Source organism: Petromyzon marinus, chromosome 69 (genome assembly GCF_048934315.1).
Source record: "Petromyzon marinus isolate PM22_M1 ecotype Great Lakes invasive population chromosome 69, UKy_Petmar_22M1.pri1.0, whole genome shotgun sequence".
In the NCBI taxonomy this organism is placed as follows: domain Eukaryota; kingdom Metazoa; phylum Chordata; class Hyperoartia; order Petromyzontiformes; family Petromyzontidae; genus Petromyzon; species Petromyzon marinus.
Window position 1 is genome coordinate 4,928,356 of NC_133735.1, and position 12,239 is coordinate 4,940,594.

Sequence of the window (12,239 nt, forward strand, 5' to 3'; positions counted from 1 at the left end):
CTGAGCATTTCTGTGAGGTCCTGGGGGAGGGAAAATCCCTCAGCCAGGAAAACATCGTGGCACAAAGTGAGGATGACCCTGCTGAGGCTGCGGTGCCTCAAATATTGGAAGACGTCACCCCCTTTGAGTGGCTGGCTGAGGTGCCATCTGTTGAGGAAGTACTGAAGGCGATCCGGAGTCTGAGACCTGGAAAGGCAGTGGGCAGAAATGATCTCCCAAGCGAAATGCTGAGGGAGGGTGGCGTTTGTGCACAGACTGCCCTATATGACATCATAACAATGGTCTGGACCACTGGACGGGTTCCGCAGGATTGGAAGGATGCCCTGGTGGTCCCCCTTTTTAAGAAGGGGGACCGCACAGACTGTAACAACTACAGGGGCATCTCACTCCTCAGTGTGCCGGGAAAGGTCCTGGCAAGGATTATTCAGCATCGCCTTGCCAGGCACACTGAGGAGAGGCTTGCGGAGCCCCAATGCGGTTTCAGGAAAGGGCGGTCCTGCACAGATGCCATATTTTCTGTCCGTCTGCTACAGCAGAGGTGTAGGAAATTCCAACAAGACCTACATCTCTGCTTTATTGACCTGGTCAAGGCCTATGATACCATCAGTAGGCCCGGGCTATGGGTTGTTCTTCGTGCTTTTGGAGTACCTGACCCTCTACTCACGATCATTAAAGACCTTCATGATGGTGAGCGGGCCCGGGTAAAACTACATGGCCGGGAGTCAGAGCCATTCCCTGTACACCTTGGGGTGCGACAGGGATATCCTCTGGCTCCCACATTATTTAGCATCGATTTTGACCACGTAGTTCGTGAAGCCTTCAATAGCTGTACCGGGGGAATCTCCATATGGTACAGATATAATGGGAGGCTGATCGATGCCCGGGTGCGGTCAAGGGATGGCTCCCTATTGCTCAACCACGTTATGTATGCCGATGATTTGGTAATAGCTGCTCAGTCAGAGGAGGAGTTGGAGACGCTGCTGCTGAGACTGGAGCGTGCCACTAAGAGGTGGGGCCTTACCATCAGCCCCACCAAAACTAAGCACCTGCCTGGGTATTTTGTACCATTGGACACTCCACCCCCACAACTCCCAATCGGTGATGGGGCAGTTGTGGAGAGAGTGGAGAGTTTCTCATACCTGAGCAGTGTGCTTATGACTGGCTCCAGTTTAACAGCAGAGGTCTCACTCCGAATCAGTCTAGCAGCAATATCTTTTCATCGGTTGCGTAACACTGTGTGGAAGCTACCTGGTCTGTCGCTCCGCACTAAGCTTCAGGTCTTCTCGGCCACAGTCATTCCCTCCCTTCTCTACGCTTGCAAAACGTGGACCCCCCTAATGGAACATCTTCGCCGGTTAGAAACATTTAGGCTGGCCTGCCTACGATCCATCCTGGGTTTAACCAAACTGGATTGTGTGAGGAGCTCACAAATCCTTTAAAGATCATCGGTGAGCTCCTCCGGCGGGCAAGGCTGCGTTGGCTGGGTCATGTAGCCCGCATGCCCAGCCACCGCATGCCGAAACAGCTTTTGTTCGGCCGGATCGAGGGGGCTAAACGGGCGCGGCACGGGCTAGAGAGGAGACGGAGCGATGTGGTACAGGAGGACGTGGAGCTGAGTGGACTTGCCGATGACCGGTACCAGCGGTGTCAAGATCGGCCTCTGTGGAGGAGGCTCGTGAAGGACGCTACTGGGCAGTTGGAGGCAGTCGCCCTCCAACAACAACGGAGGGCGGAGGAGCGACGCTCACAACAACGAGCGGAGCGCCGGGTGGCTAAAGCACAGCAGGTTGGCACAGTAGGGGGCACAGGTGGTGCATCAGCCAGTCATCTCAGTCAGTCGACCCGTGGCACCTGGGTCTGACCCGTGACCTCCTGCCAGCGGGCGTTCGACACTTCACGTGGCCTCGAGGTGCACATGTCCTGGCACAAGCGTCGTGGTGACGTCACCGCCACTTAGTGGCGAATGGCGGTTGTTGTTGTTGTACGTGTGTGTACGTGTGTGTCTGTGTGTACGTGTGTGTGTGTGTACGTGCGTGTGTACGTGTGTGTGTACGTGTGTGTGTGTGTGTACGTGTGTGTGTGTATACATGTGTGTACGTGTGTGTGTGTACGTGTGTGTGTGTATACGTGTGTGTGTGTACGTGTGTGTACGTGCGTGCGTGTGTGTGTGTAGGAGTGTGAGCGCGTGCGAGTGGAGGTGCTGTCGGTGAGGCTGGACCCGGCGTCCCGCGTGGCGCTGGACCCGGCTGTGCGCCGCCTCTTTGTGGAGTACCGCTTCCTGGGGCTCCCCGCCGAGGAGACGGAGACCCCCTACAGCCTGCCCAAACCCCCGCCCGGCACCGACATACACTTCAACTTCAGCAAGGGTGACGCTCGCCCACTCACCCGCTCGCTCACCCGCTCGCTCACCCGCTCGCTCACCCGCTCACCCGCCCGCTCACCCGCCCGCTCACCCGCCCGCTCACCCGCTCGCTCACCCACCCACTCACCCGCTCGCTCACCCGCTCGCTCACCCGCTCGCTCACCCGCTCGCTCACCCACCCACTCACCCGCTCGCTCACCCGCTCGTCACAGGAGACCCCCTACAGCCTGCCCAAACCCCCGCCCGGCACCAACATCCACTTCAACTTCAGCAAGGGTGACGCTCGCCCGCCCGCTCGCTCGCTCACCCGCTCGCTCACCCGCCCGCTCGCTCACCCGCTCACCTGCTCGCCCGCTCAGCCATCCACTCACCTGCTCACCCATCCATCCACCCGTTCACCCATTCACCCACCCGCTCACTGGTGTGTTGTGGTGTGTTGTGATGCGCTGCGGTGTGCTGTGGTGTGCTGCGTGGCGTGGTGTGTTGTGCTGCGGTGTGTTGTGCTGTGTGGCGTGGTGTGTTGTGGTGTGCTGTGATGTGTTGTGGTGTGTTGCGATGTGTTGTGGTGTGCTGCGGTGCCGTGTGGCGTGTTGTGATGTGCTGCGGTGTGTTGTGATGTGCTGTGATGTGCTGTGGTGTGTTGTAATGTGCTGTGATGTGTTGTGCTGTGATGTGCTGCGGTGTGTTGTGGTGTGTTGTGGTGTGCTGTGATGTGATGTGCTGCGGTGTGTTGTGATGTGCTGCGGTGTGCTGTGATGTGCTGCGGTGTGTTGTGATGTGCTGTGATGTGTTGTGCTGCGATGTGCTGCGGTGTGCTGTGATGTGCTGCGGTGTGCTGCGGTGTGTTGTGATGTGCTACGGTGTGTTGTGATGTGTTGTGGTGTGTTGTGATGTGCTGTGATGTGTTGTGATGTTCTGCGGTGTGTTGTGATGTGTTGTGATGTGTTGTGGTGTGCTGCGGTGTGCTGCGTTGTGCCGTCAGAGGTGCGTGTGGACCGGGAGCACAACAGCCTGAGGCGAGACTTCCTGGCGAGTATGCTGCTCCAGGGAGACCCCAGCGGTGGGAAGTGAGCTACATCCACCACCACCACCACAACCACCACCACCACAACCATCGCAACCACCACCACCATCACAACCACCACAACAACCACAACCACAACCACAACAACCACAACCACAACCACCACAACCACAACTACATCCACCACCACCATCACAACCACAACCACCACCATCACAACCACCACAACCACCACCACAACCACCACCATCACAACCACCACAACCACAACCACCACCACAACCACCACAACCATCACAACCAATACAACCACCACCACCACAACCATCACAACCACCACCACAACCACCACAACCACCACCATTACAACCATCACAACCACCACCACAACCATCACAACCACAACTACAACCATCGCAACCACCACCACCATCACAACCACCACCACCACAACTACAACCACCACAACCACCACAACCATCACAACCATCACAACCAATACAACCACCACCACCACAACCACCAACACAACCACAACCACCACCACCACCATCACAACCATCACAAGCAACACAACCACCACCACAACCACAACCATCACAACCACCACAACCATCACAACCACCACCATTACAACTATCACCACCACAACCACCACCATAACCACCACAACCATCACAACCACCACCACAACCACCACCATCACAACCACAACCACCACAACCACCACCATCACCACCATTACAACCACCACCACAACCATCACAACCACAACCATCACAACCACCACCACCATCACAACCACCACCATCACCACCATCACCACAATCATCACCATCACCACAACCACCACAACCACCACCATCACCACAACCACCACAACCATCACAACCACCACCACAACCACCACCATTACAACCACCACCACCACAACCATCACAACCACCACCACAACCACCACAACCACCACAACCACCACCATTACAACCATCACAACCACCACCACAACCACCACAACCATCACAACCACCACCACAACCAACACAACCACCACCATCACCACCACCACAACCAATACCACCACAACAACCACCACCACAACAACCACCACAACCACCATCACCACCACCACAACCACCACCACCACAACCATCACAACCACAACCATCACAACTACCACAACCATCACAACCATCACAACCAACACAACCACCACCACCACAACCACCACAACCATCACAACCACCACAACCACCACCACCACAACCACCACAACCACCATCACCACCACCACCACTACCACCACCACCGCTAGGATTAACGACGACGATGACAATGACGAGGTGGCTGCTGTGCCAGGGTCGCTCACGCTGACGACACTGGTGATGACGGTGATGATGACGGTGATTATGATGATGCTGGTGATGATGATGCTGGTGATGATGCTGGTGATGACGCTGGTGATGACGACGCTGGTGATGGTGATGACGCTGGTGATGACGCTGGTGATGACGGTGATGATGACGCTGGTGATGGTGATGACGCTGGTGATGACGCTGGTGATGACGGTGATGATGACGCTGGTGATGACGACGCTGGCGATGATGACGCTGGCGATGATGACGCTGGTGATGACGCTGGTGATGACGCTGGTGATAACGCTGGTGATGACGACGCTGGTGATGACGATGCTGGTGATGATGCTGGTGATGACGACGCTGGTGATGACGACGCTGGTGATGACGACGCTGGTGATGACGACGCTGGTGATGACGACGCTGGTGACGACGACGCTGGTGACGACGACGCTGGTGACGACGCTGGTGACGACGCTGGTGATGACGCTGGTGATGATGACGCTGGTGATGATGACGCTGGTGATGATGACGCTGGTGATGATGACGCTGGTGATGACGATGCTGGTGATGACGACACTGGTGATGACGACGCTGGTGATGACGACGCTGGTGACGACGCTGGTGATGACGCTGGTGATGACGCTGGTGATGACGCTGGTGATGACGCTGGTGATGATGCTGGTGATGACGCTGGCGATGACTACGCTGGCGATGATGACGCTGGTGATGACGACACTGGTGATGACGACACTGGTGACGACGATGCTGGTGACGATGACGCTGGTGATGATGACGCTGGTGATGACGATGACGCTGGTGATGACGATGACGCTGGTGACGATGAGGATGACGAGGTGTCTGCCCGTGCCAGGATCGCGTTCACGCTGGTGAGCGAGCCGGGCGACGGTGCCGACGAGGTGGAGGAGGGCGACTGCGAGGATGTGGGCGTGGCGACGGTGGACGTACGGCGCATCCTGCGGACGCAGCGCGACCTCGTGGAGCAAGACGTCACCAGTACGGACACCCCCTGCCTGTGTGTGTTAGTGTCAGTGTGTGTTAGTGTGTGTGTGTGTTAGTGTGTGTGTGTGTTAGTGTGTGTGTGTGTCAGTGTGTGTGTCAGTGTGTCAGTGTGTGTCAGTGTGTGTGTGGTGTGTTAGTGTGTGTCAGTGTGTGTGTGTTAGTGTGTGTGTGTGTGTCAGTGTGTGTGTGTTAGTGTGTGTGTGTGTTAGTGGGGAGCGATAGTGTAGTGGTTAGCGCTACGCTGCGCTATGAACCTGGCGACCCGGGTTCGATTCCCGCTCACGGCCAACACCAGTGACGATTATCTGAACCGGTCCCGGGCCTCCCCTAGGTCGACTCAGCCTCAAATGAGTACCTGGTGCGGTGTGTAAACATTGTCACTAGGGAGACAAAGGCGGTCGGGCGTGGTGCTGGCCACCCACCCCCTCGTGTACCGTTCCGGCCTTCATAGGTGCTCGCTAACAGCACTTGCCCCTACAGTCTGTTCAGGCTATACGGGGGATCTTTGTCTTTGTCTTTGTGTGTTAGTGTGTGTGTGTGTCAGGTTCGCAGATTTGCTGAGCATTTCTGTGAGGTCCTGGGGGAGGGAAAATCCCTCAGCCAGGAAAACATCGTGGCACAAAGTGAGGATGACCCTGCTGAGGCTGCGGTGCCTCAAATATTGGAAGAAGTCACCCCCTGTGAGTGGCTGGCTGAGGTGCCATCTGCTGAGGAAGTATTGAAGGCGATCCGGAGTCTGAGACCAGGAAAGGCAGCGGGCAGAGATGATCTCCCAAGCGAAATGCTGAGGGAGGGTGGCGTTTGTGCACAGACTGCCCTATATGACATCATAACAACAGTCTGGACCACTGGACGGGTTCCGCAGGATTGGAAGGATGCCCTGGTGGTCCCCCTCTTTAAGAAGAAGGGGGACCGCACAGACTGTAACAACTACAGGGGCATCTCACTCCTCAGTGTGCCGGGAAAGGTCCTGGCAAAGATTATTCAGCATCGCCTTGCCAGGCACGCTGAGGAGAGGCTTGCGGAGCCCCAATGCGGTTTCAGGAAAGGGCGGTCCTGCACAGATGCCATATTTTCTGTCCGTCTGCTACAGCAGAGGTGTAGGGAATTCCAACAAGACCTACATCTCTGCTTTATTGACCTGGTCAAGGCCTATGATACCATCAGTAGGTCTGGGCTCTGGGTCGTTCTTCGTGCTTTTGGAGTACCTGACCCTCTGCTCACGATCATTAAGGACCTTCATGATGGTGAGCGGGCCCGGGTAAAACTACGTGGCCGGGAGTCAGAGCCATTCCCTGTACACCTTGGGGTGCGACAGGGATGTCCTCTGGCTCCCACATTATTTAACATCTATTTTGACCACGTAGTTCGTGAAGCCTTCAATAGCTGTACCGGGGGAATCTCCATATGGTACAGATATAATGGGAGGCTAATCGATGCCCGGGTGCGGTCAAGGGATGGCTCCCTATTGCTCAACCACGTTATGTATGCTGATGATTTGGTAATAGCTGCTCAGTCAGAGGAGGAGTTGGAGACGCTGCTGCTGAGACTGGAGCGTGCCGCTAAGAGGTGGGGCCTTACCATCAGCCCCACCAAAACTAAGCACCTGCCTGGGTATTTTGTACCATCGGACACTCCACCCCCACAACTCCCAATCGGTGATGGGGCAGTTGTGGAGAGAGTGGAGAGTTTCCCATACCTGGGCAGTGTGCTTATGACTGGCTCCAGTTTAACAGCAGAGGTCTCACTCCGAATCAGTCGAGCGGCAATATCTTTTCATCGGTTGCGTAACGCTGTGTGGAAGCTACCTGGTCTGTCGCTCCGCACTAAGTTTCAGGTCTTCTCGGCCACGGTCATTCCCTCCCTTCTCTACGCTTGCGAAACGTGGACCCCCCTAATGGAACATCTTCGCCGGTTAGAAACATTTAGGCTGGCCTGCCTACGATCCATCCTGGGTTTAACCAGACTGGATTGTGTGAGGAGCTCACAAATCCTTGAAAGATCTGGGCAAGGTCCCATCGGTGAGCTCCTCCGGCGGGCAAGGCTGCGATGGCTGGGTCATGTAGCCCACATGCCCAGCCACCGCATGCCGAAACAGCTTTTTTTTGGCCGGATTGAGGGGGCTAAGCGGGCGCGGCACGGGCTAGAGAAGAGACGGAGTGATGTGGTACAGGAGGACGTGGAGCTGAGTGGACTTGCCGATGACTGGTACCAGCGGTGTCAAGATCGGCCTCTGTGGAGGAGGCTCGTGAAGGATGCTACTGGGCAGTTGGAGGTAGTCGCTCTCCAACAACAACGGAGGGCGGAGGAGCGACGCTCACAACAACGAGCGGAGTGCCGGGTGGCTAAAGCACAGCAGGTTGGCACAGTAGGGGGCAGAGGTGGTGCATCAGCCAGTCATCTCAGTCAGTCGACCCGTGGCACCTGCTGGGTCTGCCCCGTGACCTCCTGCCAGCGGGCGTTCGACACTTCACGTGGCCTCAGGGTGCACATAGCCTGGCACAAGCGTCGTGGTGACGTCACCGCCACTTAGTGGCGAATGGCGGTTGTTGTTGTTGTTGTGTGTCAGTGTTTGTCAGTGTGTGTGTGTCAGTGTGTGTGTTTGTGTGTGTGTCAGTGTGTGTGTCAGTGTGTGTGTCAGTGTGTGTGTCAGTGTGTGTGTCAGTGTGTGTGTCAGTGTGTGTGTGTCAGTGTGTGTGTCAGTGTGTGTGTGTCAGTGTGTGTGTCAGTGTGTGTGTCAGTGTGTGTGTGTCAGTGTGTGTGTCAGTGTGTGTGTGTCAGTGTGTGTGTCAGTGTGTGTGTCAGTGTGTGCCAGTGTGTGTGTGTCAGTGTGTGTGTGTCAGTGTGTGTGTGTCAGTGTGTGTGTGTCAGTGTGTGTCAGTGTGTGTCAGTGTGTCAGTGTGTGTGTGTTAGTGTGTGTGTGTGTCAGTGTCTGTGTGTCTATAGGACACTGCTGCTGCTACTCACAGCCCTTGCCCCCCACAGCCCTGCTAGAGGCTACACGGGGCACCTTTGTCTGTGTCTATAGGACACTGCTGCTGCTACTCACAGCACTTGCCCCCACAGCCCTGCTAGAGGCTACACGGGAGACCTTTGTCTCTACGCTGCTCCCTGCTCCCGCCCCCAGTCGTGGAGGCGGGCCAGGCCGTGGGCTCCATGCGTCTCACCCTGGAGGCCCTCGCCGCCCTCCAGGACGTCCACCGCGAGCTGCAGGAGGCAGCAGCAGCAGCCCCCACCGGGCCGGGAGAGGCCACGGGGGGGGAGACGCAGCAGGGGGGGGAGGGGGGGAGGGGGGGGAGGGGCGGGGGAAGGCGGCGGTGGTGCCGGTGGCGCCGTTGGCGCTGGCAAGAAGCGGCCGCGTGGTGGAGGAGCTGCTGGAGCAGTAGAGGTGGTGGTAGTGGTGGTAGGGGTGGTGGTGGTGGGGTGGTGGTAGAGGTGGTGGTAGAGGTGGTGGTGGTAGAGGTGGTGGTGGTAGAGGTGGTAGAGGTGGTGGTGGTGGGGTGGTGGTAGAGGTGGTGGTAGAGGTGGTGGTGGTAGAGGTGGTGGTGGTAGAGGTGGTAGAGGTGGTGGTGGTGGGGTGGTGGTAGAGGTGGTGGTGGTAGGGGTGGTGATGGTGGGGTGGTGGTAGAGGTGGTGGTGGTAGGGGTGGTGGTGGTAGAGGTGGTGGTGGTAGAGGTGGTGGTGGTAGAGGTGGTGGTGGTAGAGGTGGTGGTAGTAGAGGTGGTGGTAGAGGTGGTAGAGGTGGTGGTGGTAGAGGTGGTGGTGGTAGAGGTGGTGGTGGTAGAGGTGGTAGAGGTGGTGGTAGAGGTGGTAGAGGTGGTGGTGGTAGAGGTGGTGGTGGTAGGGGTGGTGGTAGAGGTGGTAGAGGTGGTGGTGGTAGAGGTGGTGGTGGTAGAGGTGGTGGTGGTAGAGGTGGTGGTGGTAGAGGTGGTGGTGGTAGAGGTGGTGGTAGAGGTGGTGGTGGTAGAGGTGGTAGAGGTGGTGGTGGTAGAGGTGGTGGTAGAGGTGGTAGAGGTGGTGGTGGTAGAGGTGGTGGTGGTAGAGGTGGTGGTGGTAGGGGTGGTGGTAGAGGTGGTAGAGGTGGTGGTAGAGGTGGTAGAGGTGGTGGTGGTAGAGGTGGTGGTGGTAGAGGTGGTGGTGGTAGAGGTGGTGGTAGAGGTGGTGGTGGTAGAGGTGGTAGAGGTGGTGGTGGTAGAGGTGGTGGTAGAGGTGGTAGAGGTGGTGGTAGAGGTGGTAGAGGTGGTGGTGGTAGAGGTGGTGGTGGTAGAGGTGGTGGTAGAGGTGGTGGTGGTAGGGGTGGTGGTAGAGGTGGTAGAGGTGGTGGTAGAGGTGGTAGAGGTGGTGGTGGTAGAGGTGGTGGTGGTAGAGGTGGTGGTGGTAGAGGTGGTGGTGGTAGAGGTGGTGGTGGTAGAGGTGGTGGTGGTAGAGGTGGTGGTGGTAGAGGTGGTGGTGGTAGAGGTGGTAGAGGTGGTGGTGGTAGAGGTGGTGGTAGAGGTGGTAGAGGTGGTGGTAGAGGTGGTAGAGGTGGTGGTGGTAGAGGTGGTGGTGGTAGAGGTGGTGGTGGTAGAGGTGGTGGTGGTAGAGGTGGTGGTAGAGGTGGTGGTGGTAGAGGTGGTAGAGGTGGTGGTGGTAGAGGTGGTGGTAGAGGTGGTAGAGGTGGTGGTGGTAGAGGTGGTGGTGGTAGAGGTGGTGGTGGTAGGGGTGGTGGTAGAGGTGGTAGAGGTGGTGGTAGAGGTGGTGGTGGTAGAGGTGGTGGTGGTAGAGGTGGTGGTGGTAGAGGTGGTGGTGGTAGAGGTGGTGGTAGAGGTGGTGGTGGTAGAGGTGGTAGAGGTGGTGGTGGTAGAGGTGGTGGTAGAGGTGGTAGAGGTGGTGGTAGAGGTGGTAGAGGTGGTGGTGGTAGAGGTGGTGGTGGTAGAGGTGGTGGTAGAGGTGGTGGTGGTAGGGGTGGTGGTAGAGGTGGTAGAGGTGGTAGAGGTGGTGGTAGAGGTGGTAGAGGTGGTGGTGGTAGAGGTGGTGGTGGTAGAGGTGGTAGAGGTGGTGGTGGTAGAGGTGGTGGTGGTAGAGGTGGTAGAGGTGGTGGTGGTAGGGGTGGTGGTGGTAGAGGTGGTAGAGGTGGTGGTGGTAGAGGTGGTGGTGGTAGAGGTGGTAGAGGTGGTGGTGGTAGAGGTGGTGGTGGTAGAGGTGGTAGAGGTGGTGGTGGTAGAGGTGGTGGTGGTAGAGGTGGTAGAGGTGGTGGTGGTGGTAGAGGTGGTGGTAGAGGTGGTAGAGGTGGTGGTGGTAGAGGTGGTAGAGGTGGTGGTGGTGGGGTGGTGGTAGAGGTGGTGGTGGTGGTGGTAGAGGTGGTGGTGGTGGTGGTAGAGGTGGTAGAGGTGGTAGAGGTGGTGGTGGTAGAGGTGGTAGAGGTGGTGGTAGAGGTGGTGGTAGAGGTGGTGGTAGAGGTGGTAGAGGTGGTGGTGGTAGAGGTGGTAGAGGTGGTGGTAGAGGTGGCGGTGGTAGGGGTGGTTGCTGTAGCACCACGCCGCTCACGGCCACCATCAAACCCCAGCAGTGATCGTGATCGTCCGATCCGGTCCTGGGCCTCTTCCCCTAGGTCGACTCAGCCTCAACTGAGTAGTGCCTGGTCCAGCGGTGTTGTAGTAGTAGAGACCCATAGACTCATCACACAGCAGAGACCCATAGACTCATCACACAGCAGAGACCCATAGACTCATCACACAGCAGAGACCCATAGACTCATCACACAGCAGAGACCCATACACTCATCATAGAGACCCATAGACTCATCACACAGCAGAGACCCATAGACTCATCACACAGCAGAGACCCATAGACTCATCACACAGCAGAGACCCATAGACTCATCACACAGCAGAGACCCATAGACTCATCACACAGCAGAGACCCATAGACTCATCACACAGCAGAGACCCATAGACTCATCACACAGCAGAGACCCATAGACTCATCACACAGCAGAGAGCCAAACAGAGACCCATAGATCCGTAGTTTGTTAGACTATCAAGGTAGGCCACACACACGCGTATCGCTTCAACATTGTTGTAACGGCGTTTGCATTCCTACCTTCGACTATTACACTTCAGTGATCGTTTGCACAATGCCCTGGTGGTGTGGTGAATTATTTAACGACTCCACTTTGTGACGTCTCTGCAACGTTCAAAGTCTACGCATGTCACAACGCCTCGCTCGCTCTCACCCACTCACCCACCCACTCACCCACTCACTCACCCACCCACTCACCCACTCACCCACCCACTTACTCACTCACTCACCCACCCACTTACCCACTCACTCACCCACTCACTCACCCACCCACGCACCCTTCCACTCACTCACCCTTCCACTCACTCACCCTTCCACTCACTCACCCTTCCACTCACCCTTCCACTCACTCAGCCACTCACTCACCCTTCCACTCACTCACCCTTCTACTCACTCACCCACTCACTCACCCTTC

The 12,239-nt window shown here is 57.0% G+C and overlaps 1 protein-coding gene and 1 long non-coding RNA gene across 2 annotated transcripts in view; both read left to right on the plus strand.

Moving 5' to 3' along the window:
• Nucleotides 1-9,150, plus strand: part of LOC116957030 (protein fantom) — an 84,737-nt gene extending 75,587 nt beyond the window's left edge. Inside the window, exons 25-29 of the mRNA XM_076055109.1 lie at nucleotides 2,174-2,366; nucleotides 3,345-3,429; nucleotides 5,616-5,758; nucleotides 8,892-9,075; nucleotides 9,117-9,150. Coding sequence (XP_075911224.1) covers nucleotides 2,174-2,366; nucleotides 3,345-3,429; nucleotides 5,616-5,758; nucleotides 8,892-9,075; nucleotides 9,117-9,150 — 639 coding nt within the window. The remainder of the gene's footprint in view (nucleotides 1-2,173; nucleotides 2,367-3,344; nucleotides 3,430-5,615; nucleotides 5,759-8,891; nucleotides 9,076-9,116) is intronic.
• A 1,881-nt stretch (nucleotides 9,151-11,031) lies between these two features.
• LOC142906742 (uncharacterized) overlaps nucleotides 11,032-12,239 on the plus strand; it is a 3,595-nt gene continuing 2,387 nt past the window's right edge. The window contains exons 1-2 of the long non-coding RNA XR_012930473.1: nucleotides 11,032-11,073; nucleotides 11,313-12,239. The exon at nucleotides 11,313-12,239 is cut by the window's right edge and continues 1,625 nt beyond it. This is a non-coding gene — a long non-coding RNA (uncharacterized LOC142906742). The remainder of the gene's footprint in view (nucleotides 11,074-11,312) is intronic.